This window comes from Gallinula chloropus (genome assembly GCF_964237585.1).
Source record: "Gallinula chloropus genome assembly, chromosome: 4".
Lineage (NCBI taxonomy): Eukaryota > Metazoa > Chordata > Aves > Gruiformes > Rallidae > Gallinula > Gallinula chloropus.
This window is the reverse complement of record NC_140088.1, coordinates 86331162-86349547: the sequence shown is the minus strand read 5'-3', so window position 1 is coordinate 86349547 and position 18386 is coordinate 86331162. Positions and strand designations below refer to the sequence as shown.

Genomic DNA, 18386 nt, shown 5'->3' with positions numbered 1-18386 from the left:
AAAAGTTAACTTCCATAAGCCTCATTCTTAACAGTAGATATTTTTGAAAAAGCATGGGCTATGCAAAGAAAACTGTAATTTGTATTCATTGAATCACTGAATATCAAAAAGTGCCTTTTTTTTATTCTCAGAACAGTAAAATATAGCTTTTACATAAAGAAGCATTAGAACATGTGTTATTTCCCCTGACCTTTTGATAGACTTTCTATTGAGCTTGGTAAGACATCCAAGAAATTCAGATTCTGGTTTTTAAATTAATGATTAATATTACAGAATTTTCACAGTATTAGATTTCAGTGACAAATTCCTCTAACATAAGCTAGTGGAACTCCATATACTCCAGTGGAACTCTGTTTGCATATATTAACAAGCAATTCTGGCCCTGTGCCTCAGAAAGGATCTTACTTTCTGCAGCCACTTGATTATGTCTCATCTTTAAACTACAGTTTACTATTTGAAAAATACTTGACCCATGAAACCATAGAAGCTCCTCTGCTAAGTTACAATGTACATCATTAAGTAAAAATGATAAAACTATTTTAAGTGCAAAATCTAGTGTACAAGGGACAGAAATCTATTCCAAATATTTACTTTCTATGCAGTGTGATGAACCTCAAACTTAGGTTTCAAAATTCCACTTGCATTAGAAATTAGAATTTCTTCAAGATACTGTATTACCCAAAACAAAGAATCCCTACTAATCAGAGACTAACATCCACCTAAAAGAATCCACCTTTGAAAAAGAGTCTAGTACCAGATGCATGAGACTTACAAGAATCAATTAAGGATCTACCTCTAGTAGTCTGCAACTGCCTAAATAGAATAAAACTATTAGATACTAGGGCTAAAATATCTTTAGGTATTAGGGCCAAGACATTGTTACTATCACCACTGTTTTATTGGTGGAGTACCTAAAAATGACCACGTAATGTTCAAAATCAGGACTGATCAAACTCTAGTTTAGTCTCAAGTTGAAGTCTAACATAATGTTAGGCATGCAAACCCAAACTATAATCACTCTCTCATTGGGTTTCTTCCAATTGAAGGTGGTTTTGTTTTGATTTTTTTTTTAGGAGGGGGACTGTTGGGTTTTTTAACTATAGCCTTTAATTGGTATTTTTCCTCTTTTTATGTCATCACCTCATTATCTTTTTAAGATGATCTACTTAGTTATTTTTAACTTTTTAATAATGCTATTAGACCTGTAATTGCAACACATTATTGCAAATCTGTGGAGGAGGGGACTGCTGTAATACTAACCACATATGTTCATTGCATATTATGTATAAGGCTGCAGCTCTGCTTGCCACTACAATATAACTATGTTTGGGGTTTGGTTTAGGTGGGAGTTTTTTCCTCTCTTTATGTAATGTCTAGTTCCTTTTCCACTGCCATAGCTCCAGTCAACGTGCAGCAGTAACAAATCTTTCAAAAATTCAGAGGGGTCAGGACTGAAAGCTGCCAACAGTCCTGGGCTCCTTTTGCAGATAACAGTAACCTTACCACATTCAGCACTGCACAGAATCCATACAGATCCAAAACCCAGCAACCTACTTTTATGTGCCCACAAGTTAAGTATTGTAGCAAACATCAGACCTCCAGACCCTGAATGAGGTACCTTGATTCCCCGTTTTTGTACAGGGGAAAGAGTCAGATGCTCCAGAACAGCACCTTACTCCCACTAAAAATACCAGTTGCTTACCTGCCCCCCGCTTCCCCCACCACCAGGGAACTGTCCACCTCTATTAAATACTAAACATGAAACCCTTATTCCTTGCTACAGCTCAGGGACTAGAGTTAGAACAACGCCTGTTTTAGGAACAGAAGCTATTCAAAAGTACAGTTCAATACTCATCAAACCAATAGTTCCTAAATAGCATTAGTACACACACCATGCACATAGTATGGGTAGGGAGAAAGGATGTTACAGAGGGGCTATATATTCTTCAAAATAATGCCAATACAGAGAAGTCCATAATGCCACATAATATCAAGCAAACCACTGAGTAACATTTGTCTTCAGGAAATACAAGCAGTTTTCATAGTTCTTGATCTTTTAAAGGGCAAATGGAGATGAGTATCATCAATACTTTATTAAAAGTCCATTCAATGAGCATCCAGATTTCAATCATGTTTTATACTCCTTATGGTAGAATAGAACTATGTCAATGTCATCCCTGAAGACCTGAAATTATCATTTGACTTTACATAGCAGGTTTCTTCAGAAAGAGAAGATATTACATATGTTTGTAATATAGACCTTTCAAGAGTAAATATCATTTTAAGGCTATGTCTTATCTATATATTTTTTTCCCTATGATTTAGTTCAGCATAACAAGCTCTTAAGTCTAGAGGAGCCTTTGGCCAGTACTAGATACAGTATGAAGCATATACTCGGCTTTTTACTTACTAGAGATTAAGATCTATTGTACTGCTAGTAAGGCTGAACTGAAATTTAATTTTTGCTGCATATGACTTTTGACAAGATACCAGAAATACCATTTTTAGCATTTCTTTAATAAGCTACTAATTACAGCACATGCTCCTCTCTACCAGTCATCCAGACATTCGCTGTGCAATCACGTGGATAAAGTTGATCAAAACTCTTGAAACTTGAATTACAGAAATGCTACCTCTTAACATTTCAGCCAGTATATGGCTTTCCTTGCCTCTCCTAGAGATGCAAGATGAAAATCTAGCTGTGTCAGTACGGTCACTTACCTCAACTAACTTGTTGGCATGTTCACGGAAGACCTGAGCATACTCCTTCACTTCCTTCTCATTACCACTTTTGGCAGCTTCGATGAGAACCAGTAATGGGACATTGGTCTCCAGGAATGAATCCGATATATGATCCATTACTGCCTTCCTTAGCTGTGAGGAAAGAAAGCAGATGAGTAAACAAAAGGAGAATTATCAATATACATGTCCACTGTATCCACTGGCTACTTATATTTAAACACTGATGTGGTGCATCTTACAGCATTGTGTGGGAGAGTTTGGGCTTTACCCTTTCTTTCCTTCAAGTTATATATTTGCAGTAAGCTTACAAATATCAAACACTTAAAGGCCTAGGCTCTCCAAAACTCTCCTGAGATTCATGCTGACTCGCACATCTAATCCTACTGGACTGAATGGATCTATACAGGACGATGCTGATTACCCACATAAAACATTGCAAATTGATGAGAATTGAAAGCTGCACACTACTTTAAAAAACAGTTCAGCTCACTTAAAAGCCAAATATGGATTAAGGAGCTTAACTTCAAGCAACCATTAAAAATATTAGCCTGAACATTTCTAAGCCTCCTCTAATTCCTGCACGGAATAGCATTGTGTGCAGTAATGAGTATTTCGTTTAGCACATGCCTTGTGCTTCGTATTCTTGTTCAAAGACCTCCAACAGGTATAAACAGAAAACCTTTCTAAGCATTTTCCAGGCAGAGTAGAAAATACAGTACAATTTACTCTGAAGGAACCCCCCCCACCCTACAAGTTTCTGAAGATTAAACACCTGGAATTTCATAAAAACATCTGTTTGAAACAATATTACTGTATGAATGATGTCAATAACCTTGCTAATAACCACTAATTAATGTCAGACTTCACTATATTTTGAAAGACAGCCATAAAGATGACTGAAAACTACATAATTCTTCCTGGAAACTTAATAGCTCTATAGGAGCATGGATCAGAAACATTTTTAGTATGCTTTCTCCAGCTTTTTGATTGTTAAGAATGAAAAACTGCGGACTCAAACACAAGCTGGGAGCTATTCAACATAGAGGTCTGGCTAGCCATTAGTTTCCTTAAATCATGCATTTTCAGTTAGATGAAACATCAGGAAAGGTAATTTTCTCTATTTTGCAGCCCAGACAAGAAAGCTCTAGCTAGACAAGGTGTCACCAAAACACCCAATCATATCAAAAACTGGTATATTGTTAGGCACTGTAAATACATGATCCAAGATGCATTTGCAGGTTGACAGCAGCAATTGTCAGCTCTATTTGAATAGGGAGAAAGCTTAACTTTGAATATTTCCTTCAATCCCCGAGTGGTGCAGTAAAAACAATCAAAGCAAAATAGCATATCTGTGCTTGCATGCTGTATTCCTTTTATTTCGGATACAACTAAAGCAGCCAATGTATTAAGAACAGCAATACTTAATTCCCCTTAAAAATTAATTTGTCTCAGATTCTACCTAGAAAGTGTTTTTCCGCTTTCAAAATTATTAAAGGACTTGGAATAGCTAACAGTAATACATACAAGTGGGGGTAGGAGGAAGACAAACAATATATAAAAGACACCAGCCAACAGTTGGGAAGCTGGCATGTGGTAGCTACTACCTATCATATTGTCACCTTGTACTATTCCTTTTTTTCTCTCATCAATCTGCTGATATGCACTTGCTGACTCATTTCATTCTTATATTGAGATCTCCTCCAGACTGTCCTTTGGGTCTGTTTTCACAGCATCTAGTACAATGAGATCCTGATCCATGAATAGTTTCCCAATATTACTGATAAAAGATAAACACTAACAGCGTTTCAAATATATCAAAGCATTGCAAAAAAAAGAACAAACTACTCCAAGCTGTTAAGTTGCAGAGCACTCTGCATTATATGTCTGCTAGACTGTACGTACAATCAGTATGTACATCGATCCTTCCCTACTAATGAAGTGTTTCAGCTACGTAAGCATCAAGGGAGGCATACTGACAGAGAGGGTTAGTCTAACGTTTCCTTAATCACCCTTTGAAGATGCCCATCTCCCAATATTTGCTAAGAAACTCTGCTGCCAACTTAGATGCCTCACTTTGTCACCCACAGTTAGACTTTTTGAAGTCCATTGTACTGAAATAGGCCAAGTGGCAGTGTTTCCAAAGGAACACACAAAGGTGATAAAATTCCCATCCCATTCTCAGCAGAAATTCGTAAAAATACACTTGTCCAAGTTAAATACAAGTGTCAACAAAGCCTGTTGTCCACGGCACTGCAAAAAGCCTTTAACTGTTACACAAACACTGACATTTTTCTGTTTATATCATTCCATAAGGAGGAATCTGTTTCAATGTGTTGTGTTCAATGAAAATGTAATTCAATTTTTATTCAAGGTTAATGTGGTATTAGAGATCCGATTATAAAAATATGCCCCATGGAACTGTTAGGAAAGTCTCAGGATGTTTAAGTACGCAGTTTATTTTCATTGGTATTAAATATCTTCATTCTACAACTACTTAAGAGAAATAAATAAGAAGAATAGTAAGAGCTAACCAGCAATTTGGGGTTTACAATTGCATATATATACAGTAAGTAGACTTCTAGCTGAATCAAAATGAAAGAATAAAATGGATATCTCATTTCTAATGGCAACTGTGTGTTGCCTTCTGCAGTTCAGAGTTGAAGCAGCTGAAAAAAAAAATCTGAGTTCTGACTGTCCCAGGTTTGATAAATATAAAATTAACAATTTCTATTTTCCTATCCTGTGTTAATCATAGATGTCAGCAGCATATTTCTGACCTTTCATGTAAACATGCATTATAATTTCTTTAGAAATTGGTTTTAGGACGCCCTTGCATTGAAGTTGAAAGGTATAGTTAACAGTTTTTATATACGCAGGAGACCACAAATTTTGCTATCCATCACCACAAACGATAAAGAATGACTTGACAAAATCATTTGTTAAATGTGACAGGAGTATGAACAGAAGACATTTATCCAATAGCTCAAATGGATACATGACAAGGTAATATTAATTGCACAAGACAAGACATTTAAAAGTATTAGCTCAGCATTACCAGTCTACTTGATACAATTAGGGCTATTCATCAAGGTAAATAACTACTGTAAAACTCATTTTGTACGTTCCTCTGCATATTGCAGCTAAGTCCAGCCAAAGAGATCACTTACACATCCAGAGATTTTATTTTGTACAACTAACCTCAGTTCAGAAGGGAATGGGAGAAGCCTGACATTTGCATTTAAATGGTCATAAAGCAAGCAGCAAAACCATGTCAAGTCTAAAAAAACCATGAGAGACTGCACTCTCACATACATTAAAAAACATCTTTGCTGTACTTTAATTTGCCCTGCATTCTGATGTAAATATTATGACACAAACTATTACTTGTAAGACAATGCTTTAGCTTCCCCCCACTCCACCACTGAGTTTCAATGTTAGAGGCAACTTCAAAGCATGGGTAGCTTCCACTACGTGAAACTCCATTTGTTAGAAAACACATTAAACACAGGTCTTGCTTAATTCAGTTTGTCATGGATAAACTTAATTAACATATAGCTATAAGAGCAATAAGTTGGGCAAACCAGCACAAAGATGTAAAAGGAAAACATCAAGACCTGCAAATATTTTTAAAAGTATGAATTGTGTACCACATGACAGATTTAATGTCTTTCCAGTTCAGTCGATTTAGTCAGTTTATGGTGCACAGAGTCAGTTGCTGGGTTTGATAGCATCATGTTCTACTGTTCCAAGCACTATTTAGGGCTGTTTTATCATTGTCGATTCACAGCTATAATTGAGCTCAAAGAGGTTAAACTGCCCACTGAAATGATGTTTTCCATGGCTATATAACAATTTTAGAACCAAAATGCCTCAGTGCTACTTACAGTCTAGTAAAGAATTAAATGTCTAATCCTGACACTGGAAGGTAAAGTCACAGCAGGAGATTAATGACTAACAGATTGTTAAACTTTATAAAGACTGGCAGTATAAAGCTATCTGTAACAAAAGTTTACCAAGAAGGACCTTATTCACCATTTTCTATTGAACATATACTACAAGCTGAACCTAACTTCAGTTTGCAGCTGCAGAGAACTCCCAAACAGGCATTAATTTAATTGAGAGAGATGAAAATAATGCCTCCTCCACTGCAGTTAAAGTGTCTCCTCCAATATATTTTGAAATAGAGTTCCAGAGAATAAGGCAGTGACCATTAGAAGCTACTACACTATATTGTTAAGGAGAAAGTCAATTCTGCACGCTGCAACCTATGAATACGTGACTAAAAAAATGGTAGATTAGCAGATGTGGACACTGATGCCATCAACTAGGTCTTGAGATATTAAATAGTGAAAGATTAACATTTAAAGCCTGTACCCCACTGGGTACTTGAACCGCATATTTCTGGACTATACTCCATAAAAACATGCAAGATTTGAACCCAAGATAAAAAGTCAAGAAATAATGCTGTTACAAAGACTGTTCATACTTTAAGTATTTTTCTCTGTGTGAGCTTTCTTCTCTCTAGAGAAAAACTTGCCTAGTCAAGAAGAAACCAAAGATGAATTTACAGCAACCTGAAGTGACAAGTTTTGACTAGAAATCTGAAAGAGAATAAGACACACAAAAGAGTTCCTTGTAGTTTTAAGACACCATAAAGTATTAAGATGGTATATAGCTAGAAGCATAGAAGAATTTAGTACTTTGGTACTTAATCTATACTGATTTTTTTCTTGGGGGGGTGGTATTTTATCAATTTTTGTGACTTGTAAATTTTCTACTGTCTTTTCAAAAATATTAGGGCAATAACATAAAAGCTGAGAAAAATGTATAAGCTTGGATGACAGACATCCGCATGGAGCCCCCACTCCCCCAATATATATTATCAGGGCGAGTACTCTGTCTTATTTCATGTCTGGATGGAATAATAAAATACTAATGCCAGTTGGGTGTTAGGATAGTGCTAAATATTTATTATTTCTCACAATAAAGAATGATACAGGTCATTAAAGTGTAGAGGACCACGTAGAGTTTCTATAAAAAATGGTGGAAAAACAGGACAGAAATACAAGTAGGAATTGAAGAACTAGTTGAAAGCACTAATGAAGTAAAAACAACCCAGAAGTAAAAGACAGTGATTAAATTTTTTATTATGTATGAACTGGGAAGGCAAAGTTCTGAGGAGAATTTGGACATTACACATAGGAAATATTTAGGTTACCCAAGTAGAGAAGAGGAGGAGTAGGACTTTGAAAAATATCCTTGTGAAAACTGAGCAGGAGGCCTGTAAAGTGTCAAAAATGTCACCAAGACCATAAGCCTACAGTGGCTGATTGGAAAGAGGAGAAAGGTGTAACAAAAGGCAATGAGGAAGAATAAAAGTAATGGATTAAAGATCCATAGATTAAACTGAGAAGTACAACACACTGCATCTTCATGTATTTTCTCAAGCTCTGTTGAAATATTTAAATCAAGTAGACTTGCTTTGGTGTTTAGATTTTTTATAAATACAGTAAAAAAAATATTTGGACAAAACTTCTTGGGTGATTAAATAAATATTTGGTCACAAATGGACCACAAAAATAATCAAAGGGCTGGAGTACCTCTCCTATGAAGAAAGGCTGAGAGAGTTGGGCTTATTCAGCCTGAAGAGAAGGCTCAGGGAGGACCTTAGAGCAGCCTTGCCATACCTGAAAGGCGCCTATAAGAAAGCTGGAGAAGAACTGTCACGAGGGCATGTAGCCATAGGACAAGGGATAATGGTTTTAAACTCAAAAAGGGGAGATTTAGATTGGATATTAGGAATATGAGGGTGGTAGATCACTGGAACAGTTTGCCCAGAGATGTAGTGGAGGCCCCATCCCTGGTGATATTCAAAGTCAGGCTTGATGGGGCTTTGAGAGACCTGATCTAGTGAAGATGTCCCTGCTTATTGCAGGGGGGTTGGACCTCTGAATGTCCCTCCCAACCTTACACATTCTATGATTACATGACAGGAAGTTGTCTATGAAAACCTATAATGAAATTATCCCTTCTATAACAACTATGTGTAGTAACTTCACTTAATAGCAGTTTTATCCAAAAAGCTTCAAAGGGTTACTACAGAAGTGCTGTACATCGTATTTGCATTCCCACCTACCCCAGCTGCATTAAAAAGCTGCCATACTAAATACTGTCATCAGCTTCTCTAAGACCTAGAGAGACCCAATAGAAACTGATGACAACTGTCTTTGGTATACCTATCTATTGGAGTTCCAGGCAATGACTGAGACAAGATTAAAAACTGATTGTGTTCTGCCAAAACTGATTTCTTATCATCCTTTCCAAGAGTCACTTAAGTCACAAACTGATACTGCACCATGGACAGAGATGACTGATAATCTGATACTATCAATATCCATAGCTTTCAAAACAGTCCTTAGGGAAGGGAGATTTTTCTTTATATTGTTTGGGTTTTGTTACTTTTTTTTGTTTTGTTTTAATTTTGTTTAGGCTTTTCTTTCTTCTGCTTTGCATCATTTTCTATCAAGCAGTAACTGAAAACAAAACCTCTTATATTCCTGGTTGCTTAGCAAATACATTAAAGACATTTTATAATACTTTAGAAATAGTATTACTGAACATAATTAATGTCAATTAAGAAATAAATGCAATGTTGGAATCCCATTTGGAAATTAAATTCTGTGTCCTTTGCCATTACTCATAAATCCATTAGAAGCACAGAATTATAGAAGACCATGGAAAAGGACTGTGTTTTCCTCTACATTTATAGTGCTCCCTACCTCATGCTAATGTACTATTGATAATGAACATCAAAATTCAAAGCTGTCTTTATGAATCCAATCCTCAAAGTTTCTTTGGCTGATGTGATTATAGTCATTCTCTAGCTGACATAATGGAACAGTGAAAGTTTGTGTCAAGCCATCATCAGTAGAATGGCTTGGTATACGGTTTTTGGATTATTTCATTTTTTGTTTCGTTATACATGTTTGTTGAGTGTCTCCCACATTTACAGTGTCTCTCATTAAAAAGACTTGCAAAAACTCCATGCTTGTTTTTCTGCAATGATTACAGAGCTAGGCATCTTCTAAAGTTCCTGGAGCGAGTAGAAAGATTTTTTGAAATATGTGAGCTTTTAAGAATGCTCATTATTTGAGGAATAATAGACAAACAATGTGCAGTAATGTACTCTAACATAATATAGCTGTCACCAAGTTTTGCCTCGCAGTTCTTCACCAGACACTTTGAAAGGCCATTCCACTAAGCTTACAACTTGATTTTTTTTTTTTAAATTAATTGTTTTAACTGAAGGAAGTCGCTATTTCAAAAAAAAAAGGCAGCTATAGCTACCACAATCTTTGGATTTTGTCAGACAAATCAATCCATCATGACTATTATGTCCCAGATCAAAGTTTCCTTTCTTTGATGAAAATGTTACACACTGTAGCTTTATACAAAACTACCTGATATGGGTATAGTTTCCTGAAATATGGTACCATATGTGCATCAGTAAACATTATGTGTAGAGTAAATTAAACTGAGCCTTATAATTAGGCAGTAAGGAAATTACTGCAGACCTGAAAGAGTAAATCAGTGGTATTAAAACACTCTCCATTTCCTCTGAAGCACTTCAGAGCACCATAAAAACCTCAATGTCACAGTGATAAACATCTAGAAGAAATGCATTTCAAGGGAGACAAAGACACATGCATTCAAATAAGTTCAAGTCAAAATCACGATTAAGTGCAATTTAAATAACAGTTCATTGCCTCTAACTTTTTAGAGCAGATTTCTTAAACATTTTTCTAAAACTCCTTTCCTAAAGTAAATACGACAGTTAGCCTATCAAATGGGAGCAGACAAAAAGTGGATGCAGCATTGAACAGCATTCCAAGAGCTTACATCTCTTTCAGTTCAAGCTGGTGATATTCAGAGTATGCCTACTTCTGTTGCTCTTAGGAGTTGCTATAAATTCAGTGGAAGATCAAAAAGCAGATGACTTTACCAAGCAGAGCATTACTATCTCTGCTTTATAACCCAGTATTACGTTAAGTCTCTCGTCTAATACCTTTGTACAAGCTGCCAAAGGAACCCAGTGAAGATGTACTGACACATACACAAAGTGGCACACCCGCATTAAAGGAATACAAGAAATAAACATGTAGTGCTGGCACAGAAATAAATCTTTATTAGCATTTGATAGACTGCTTTCAGAAAGCCAGCTTCCAGATTTCCGTAATCAAGAGCACTAGAGTCACTGCAGGTGAAAACATAACCTATTAAGCAACATGGAAAAGGTGATGAGTTTCTAATGAGCAAGGGCTGATGCCGCAGGTGGCGTTATGTTCAAAGACATTTAGATTGACTTATGGCTGGCTCCCTTTAAAAAAATGCCAGCATTATGTCAAGAAGCATTTTCATACAACAGAATGAGGCAATATCACCAATCACACTACACTTTCCCGGGGGAACAACCAATACCTCATCTTTGGTAATATAACACAACCTTAGTAACACTCCCATGGATCATCTATTTAAGTATGACCTTGCTTCAACTTCGCCTTCACAAAATAAATCTTTAGTAAACATTCATGTAAGGCTACTGGATATTCTGCTACTACTTAACACTTACATGAAGTTTCACATCTTCAAAATGCTGTATCAACGCTCATACAAATTCTCAGTGTTACACGAGCTAGATAAGGTCCTTGACCCCCTCTCTCTATGTTTTTAGCCTTTCTTAAATTGTACAGAACTTGAATTAAAAAAAGCTACCTTCAGAATTTATAGCCTTAACCAGTACCCTGCAACAAAGGGCATGTCAGAACCTACTACTACAGTAATGGGAAGCAGAGCTTTCTTCCTCAGCCCTCCAAGAAATACACTTAATGCTTCAGTGTTGACCAATTCTATTGCTTGAAAATAAAAGGATTATGCGTAGAAACCTACCTTTAAGCTTCTACCTTTTCGGTGCCTAAATTAGGAAACAATTTGTTCATGACTCCCTGTACAGAAAGACAAGCTTTTGCAAAACAAGTCCTTAAAACCCCAAACCATCCTCTGAAAGTGAACTCAACAATCAAAGACATAGAAGGAAAAGCAGCTTCCTTGTAGTATCACCTAGTTACCATACTTGACATCAGCTGGTGTGAATGATCAGGGTTCTCTGTTTTCTTCTTCCCCCACCCCCTCAATATGAGTTTTTATTTCTTTATATGTGCTATTTAGCTTCTCAAAGGAACTGAAAGTAATTGGGTATCTAAGACCTATTAGGTTTGATTAGAACTGGGTATACTGTTTTCTTCCAAAGATCTTAGTTTTGTTTTCTGAGAACTCATGCTTCCCTTGGGCTTTTATCTTAATGTACAGATGCTGTGTACCTCTTCAAGCTGGTACAACACAGAATACCTAAGTTGAGGCAGCTTCACCTTCAAAAAGCGACTTTATTTTCCTGTGTTTCAGATTATTCATCTGAAAACTGGACAATAAATCCTGCTTGTCTTCACAGAGCATTTTAGAAGGGAGAGACGATAAACAAAAAACCTAAGCCAGTAAATCATGATTCAGGGCAGCAAGATTTAATTTCTAGGTGCCACTGGCCCTCCCTACAGCATTTGACAAGTCATCTGGTCTGTATATGAGACAGTAACTTGGCTGCAAAATGATGATAAAATTTCCTCTTTTGGAGGGGATCCTGTGTTTTCTTCAAAGTGTTTACATGCTGTGAAGCAGGAAACTATGCATCTACTCGATGAGAGAGATTTAAGTCCAAAGACTGCAAACATTATATAAGAGTCAGAGTCTATCCATAATAAAATTTGCATTCTATGGTTTAGATGTGGTAAAATCTTTTCCAATAAAACATGTTTTAGGTGTCCCTTTAGTCTAATTGCATGAGATAATATTCCTGTTCTTTATTCTGAGAGTCTCTCTAGAGCCTACGTCAATTTTTGGCAGGTTTCAAAGTGCTAAACTATTTTTTTTAACTGTAAATGGCATTCATAAACAGTAGTGATACAGCTTAATCTGAGTGGAAGTGACTGACATAAAGAACAAATGGAGATATGGTGCCTCTCAAGAGCCAGAAAAAAAACCCCATGACAAATAAGCCTAAGAACATTATGAAGCCTATTATCTAATTCAAACTGCTGTAACCCATATTAAAGAAAGTACACCAAACTGCAAGTACTTTTAGAGACCTTTGAAGTAGGTAAAAACAGAGTATGATCAAGAGTTTCTCTCCAAGATCTTCATTTTACAATATTTGCATAATAAATTACAGGAGATATTTTTCTGATCTACCTTTAGCTTTTTAAAAGTTTGACTTGCAGCCTAATATAGCTACCTAGAGTAGAATTAAGGACTATATGAAATATAATAATTGCAACTGTGCAGTTGAAGGGAGAGATGCTGGAGAATATGGCTGAGAACAGACTAATGAATATGTGTCTGTAGCCCAATAAATGTCTAGAATCATGTAAATGGATATCAAAAATATATAAGGGTCATTTGAAAAGATGCATTTGCTATGCTACATAATTGATTAGACATATAGAAAGGGCAAACATGACTTGCTTTTTTTTTTCTTTTTTATTTTTAAATTTAGGCTGCTGCAAAGTACACTACTGACAAGTCTGAATGTGTGGTTGATTGAAAGACACCATAGGACAGTCGTTAGTAACATTAGTTTATGCATAAATGGCTAAGCTAAACCTGATCCTGAATACCCAAACCTGTGTCACCATTCCTAGGGTGGCTATTGGGAAAAAGCAGACACCAAGAAGAAGCAATCAACATCCTAAGCTCCATCAGTATTCATAAGAAAGAGGGAAAATCTCATCCAGACCAATACAGAAATTGTGGCAGAGCCTATCTCAGTTTTCAGCCTACAAAGCAGCTGAGATTAAAAAACAAACTTCTAAAGGACAAGACCAGCCACACATGAAACACATTCTTGGAAAATCATATGGGATAACAAGCTACATGTAACTGCAGAAATCATATTGGAGGATTTATTTATGGATAATAACATGCTACAGTTACATAATACCAGTCTTATTAGCAAAGTTGCACAGTAGGAAGTCCACAAATTAAATATGAAAATTTTGAGTGTTGTTGCATACAGCAGAGTAAAACAGAACAGGACTACATAAAGGCTTTTGTTTCTAGACCTGTTTTCTGAGGCAATGAGACTCATTATAGTAACTCTGTCCATTTTTGCAAATTCATTTTAATCTATTTGCCAACCTTAAAGCAATCTGACAGACAGCAAAGGTCCTGAGGATACTAAATAACTGAAGTTTGATGAAAAATTGTTTGTGTAGGAGAATGGTGACCCAAATTAGAGTCCTACAGAGGGAAATTTGTTATGTGAAGTTAGTAGCTGGCTACCAACATTAGTACCAGCTGGCCAGTTGGCAGAGGATGTGCCAAAACCAGCCTCACATCTTCTTGCATTTCACCCACCAGCCTGGAGTAACACGATGAGGTAGTAGCAGAGAGGGGAAGGGTGGATGTGACAAGATGAGAAGAAATACAAAAATCAGAGACCATCAGGGAGAACCTGAGATTATTGCTACAAGGCCCTATGCAAACACTGCAATGCTATGGATAGCAAGTCTTTGTTAATTCAGCTGTTTGCAATTTTTCAGTACTGTGTCTACACAATATGTATTCCCCAGGGGTTTGTAGGAAGTTGTCTGGAAAAGACCATCAGTGAAGGGGACATTTTTGAGAAAAAAACAATGTTAAATCAGAATGTTTTGCCTCAGAAAGTGGACTTAGAGCTACAAACAGGATGTTGATGTTATTTTGCTTTTAGTGGTACCTGCCCCACAGGCTGAACTGGATCACACCAAACAACACATAGTATAAGGTTACTGAAAAACAATCAGATGACAAACAATACCCTTTTATACTGCAAACATAGACATGGGTATCTAACAATAACATTAATTTCAATTAGACATCCACCCAATTAAGACAAAAGCCTGGAACATCAGTCTAAACATTCAAAATACAAAATGTATTGATTGGAATCCAACTGGTTATGGCAGGGCTTTGCACTTCGCATCTCCTATTCATATATTTTATAATAAAGTTTTGTTGCCTAAAACTGCATGGAGAACCAGAAATATAACTTAAAAAAAATATAGTATGTTTTAATTTTTGCTTTATTCTATTTTGGAATGAAAACTGAATATTTCAAAATATCTAAATGCCTTAAAGCAATGGAAAACTTTCTTGACAATTCTGAAAACATGTTTTTTGCTTTCAATATTTATTTATATGTATATATATTTATATTTGTAATGTTAAGCTAAAATTATTAACTTTCAAAATGAAAGTTCGAAACTGCTGAAAAAATACAAATGAATCTTTTCAGCGCTGTCAGGAATTTTTGTCTATTTTCAAACTTAAATTTCTGGATAATTTCTGATCTTTTTCAGTTTTGAAAAAGTGAAAACTTTCTGTCCAGTATTAATTTCATAATGTATTTCTAATTAGCTTTACTAATGACATAAATGTACATCTGCAGGAAGCAAGTGAATTGTCCTTAACAGTTATATAAGAACATAATTTCCAGTATTAACTGAGAATCACTGGGGGGCTGGGGCGTGTAGGGTGGAATCTTCCTTTCTTTACAATTGCTTCCACTTGGAGGCCTATGAAGTATTAATCTGCATGAAGGGACAAAAATGAAGAATTATTTGATTTCAGTCTAGTCTATAGAATACTGCAGATGGGCTGCTCTGTTAAAATTAATAGCAGTACAGATACCTGCTCTTTAAGAGAAAACTAATGGCTTTGGTTATTATACCTTGCTGGGAACCTGACTGGCTAATACAGACTGAACAAGCTCAGCTGATCAACTGGAACAGGACATGAGGCAAAGAGATGATGGCAGCAGGGCAGGAGGCAGCAGCACTGACAGGTGGGACACCAGTGGTGGTGACAGCAGAACAGCTGGTGCCCAGCTCATACAACTCCAAATGATCTATAGACCGCCTTGGTCCTCGCTAGGCATCCAGTTTGTGTGCTAGCCAAATTCTTTGGTGTGTCCTTCCTGCTTATCTTTGTTTCAATGTCAATGCAGAGTTGCAATGCTTGAAATACCAAGTGTGTGTGATGCTTTACGAGTAGCTGCAGTATTTAAACTATAGGGGTTAGCATATTTTTTCCCCCTATGGAGGTAAAACAAACAAAGAAAATAACTGGCAACAACCATCTCCCTGCTGATGATCTAGCTTGCTGTAACTGTGAAAGATGCTTTTCTCTAGCTTTTAGGCTTTGAGTTTTTCTTGTTTTGTTTGTTGGTGTTTGTGTTGGTTTTTTTTTTTTTTTTAATGACAGACTTGCATACCAGGGGAGAAAAAGACCCCAAATGCTGCCAATTGGCAGAACTTGTTATCAGACACAGAACTCTCTGCTTTTTCCAAAATCTTCAAAATAAAGTAAGAAATGGCAGCAGTCAGCTATGGGCTGGTGAAACTTTTCTGCTTCCAAGAACTTGTTCAGTCTGACTTCGGCTGATGATGTTGCTGGCAGTTTATATTAAGACATATAATTAGATGTCCACAATAGTTTTTCAATGTCCAGGAGTGTAACAGATGTAATTCCATCAGAATAGGAAATATTGATGGGACTGTAACCCATGAGTTGGAATTTTAGCACTGTGTATCCCAACCACAATCATTTTACATGTCTGTGTGTTCTGCAGATAATCAAATAAAATCTCAGAAATAGAACTATGTAACTGAGGGAAAGAGAGAAAAATCAGTCTTAGATAGTGGACTACTGAAGCCTTGCAAGGGAGCCTGACTACCAAATGAAATACGTATACCTTCTTACTACAAAAACATATTTTGTAGTTTGTCCAGTTTTATAGCAGGAACATTAAGCTTCGTAAATCTGACAAGAAAAGCTGCTTTAAAAGAGATTAATTAAAAACAAAAGGCACTATGGTACTGAAAGTTGGTTGCTTCTCCCATGATTTAGCAACACTGCAATCTCAACTATCGTTCATTTGTTCATCCTCAAGCCCCTCCTCAGACATTAAACTCAGTCCTCAGTGACATCCTCATACTGTGAAATTTAGCAGAGGTCATACAGAGAGGTCTGGGTAGGCACAGGCATGTATACTGTTGATTATACATGTGATGTTGCAGAACACTGATTATGATTCTAAAGGGTAATGATTTATAGTAAGAATGCCCATTGTTGAAAGCAGAGACTCCATCTCCCTTTATGCTTATGCAAACCTAGCACAATTATGGTCTCATCTTGATTAGTTTACTAGCAACTGCCAAAATTTAATAAACATTATACGTATGTGATTAACTTTCATAAATATCAGAATCTATATTAAAAGCTTCATTTCCAAGCAGGAAAACATTTATGTATGTGCTTCACTTTACCCACACATAAGAGTTCCAACCTTTGTGAGATTGAATTCAACACCCAAGGGGCTGAATATACACGAGAAGCAGACAGTTTATTAAGAAAGGTGCCACTTTTATATCACGTTTCAGAGTAAATTTGGCTTTAGAGATGAGTAATTCAGGCAACTGCTGAGAGCCTCACACAGAACAGCAACTCATGTGTTAGTCTGCTACTTCCTTCAAGCAATAAGAACAGAGGTGGGAGGCAACACATGGTACAAGCTCCACTGCAGAACCTAGGATCCCACAAATTTGGAGGTCAGAACAGTGGAGATCTTCTGTCATTACCTGAGCAACAGATGTGATGTTAGGCTTTATTCAGGAGAGTCAATGATTCTTATTGTCTGCAAGTCCGTTGCAATATCTTTAATATTTGGAGAAATAAGCACTGAGAATATGATCCTCAAACACATTTGCTGACAGTTAAAGGTGCGATGAAATGAGCTGTTTTAGCAGTGCAGAACACTGATTTAGAAATGCCTGTAGGAGCCACTCTTTCTGAAACCATCTTGTTCAAACAGGTATCTGAAGATATATTTAAGTCCTTCCCTGATTCCACACAGATTCCAGATCACTTTCACAGAGGTAACCTTTGGGGTTTTTTTTAATTAATTTTACCAAAAAATGCAGAATTGAGATAATCTCAAAAGTAGTAAAAAAGAGGTAAAAAAAAATAGGTAATACCTGCCTCTACTTTAAAAATGTAAAGAGAAATCTATCTTTTTTCCTTTCATTTCCAATCACCATTTTATTTTTTCCACCTCAAGCTCGTTGAACAAATCTTTCAGTCTTATTATCAAACACAATGATACATATAATGTAAGAAAGTCAACTTTTATGGTTTAAACTATGCTTTACAGTTATTCATAGAATCACAGAATCACAGAGTAGTTTGGTTTGGAAGGGACCTTTAAAGGTCACCTAGCCCAACTCCCCTGCAATAAACAGGGACAACTTCAACTCGATCAGGTTCTTCAGAGCTCCATACTGCCTGACCTTGGAACATTTCCAGGGATGGAGCATCTACCAGCGACCTCTTATTTATTAGCTTTCTCTGGATCTTCATAGGATCTTTATTTAATGCAATGCCTTAGAAGTTTTCTTTGAGAATTCTGCTCATACAAACTTTTTCATATTCTGTTCACCATTCTTGTTATTTGGATGAGAGTATTCAAGTAAATACAAACAAGCACATATGCCAGTGTT

General features: G+C 36.4%; 1 protein-coding gene across 3 annotated transcripts in view; it reads right to left on the bottom strand.

Moving 5' to 3' along the window:
- CTNNA2 (catenin alpha 2) overlaps nt 1-18386 on the bottom strand; it is a gene marked incomplete at both ends in the record, with an annotated part of 407127 nt that overhangs the window by 92461 nt on the left and 296280 nt on the right. For all 3 annotated transcript variants that reach the window (XM_084262814.1, XM_084262815.1, XM_084262816.1), the window contains one exon: nt 2722-2874. In XM_084262814.1, the coding sequence (XP_084118940.1) occupies nt 2722-2874 (153 nt within the window). The remainder of the gene's footprint in view (nt 1-2721; nt 2875-18386) is intronic.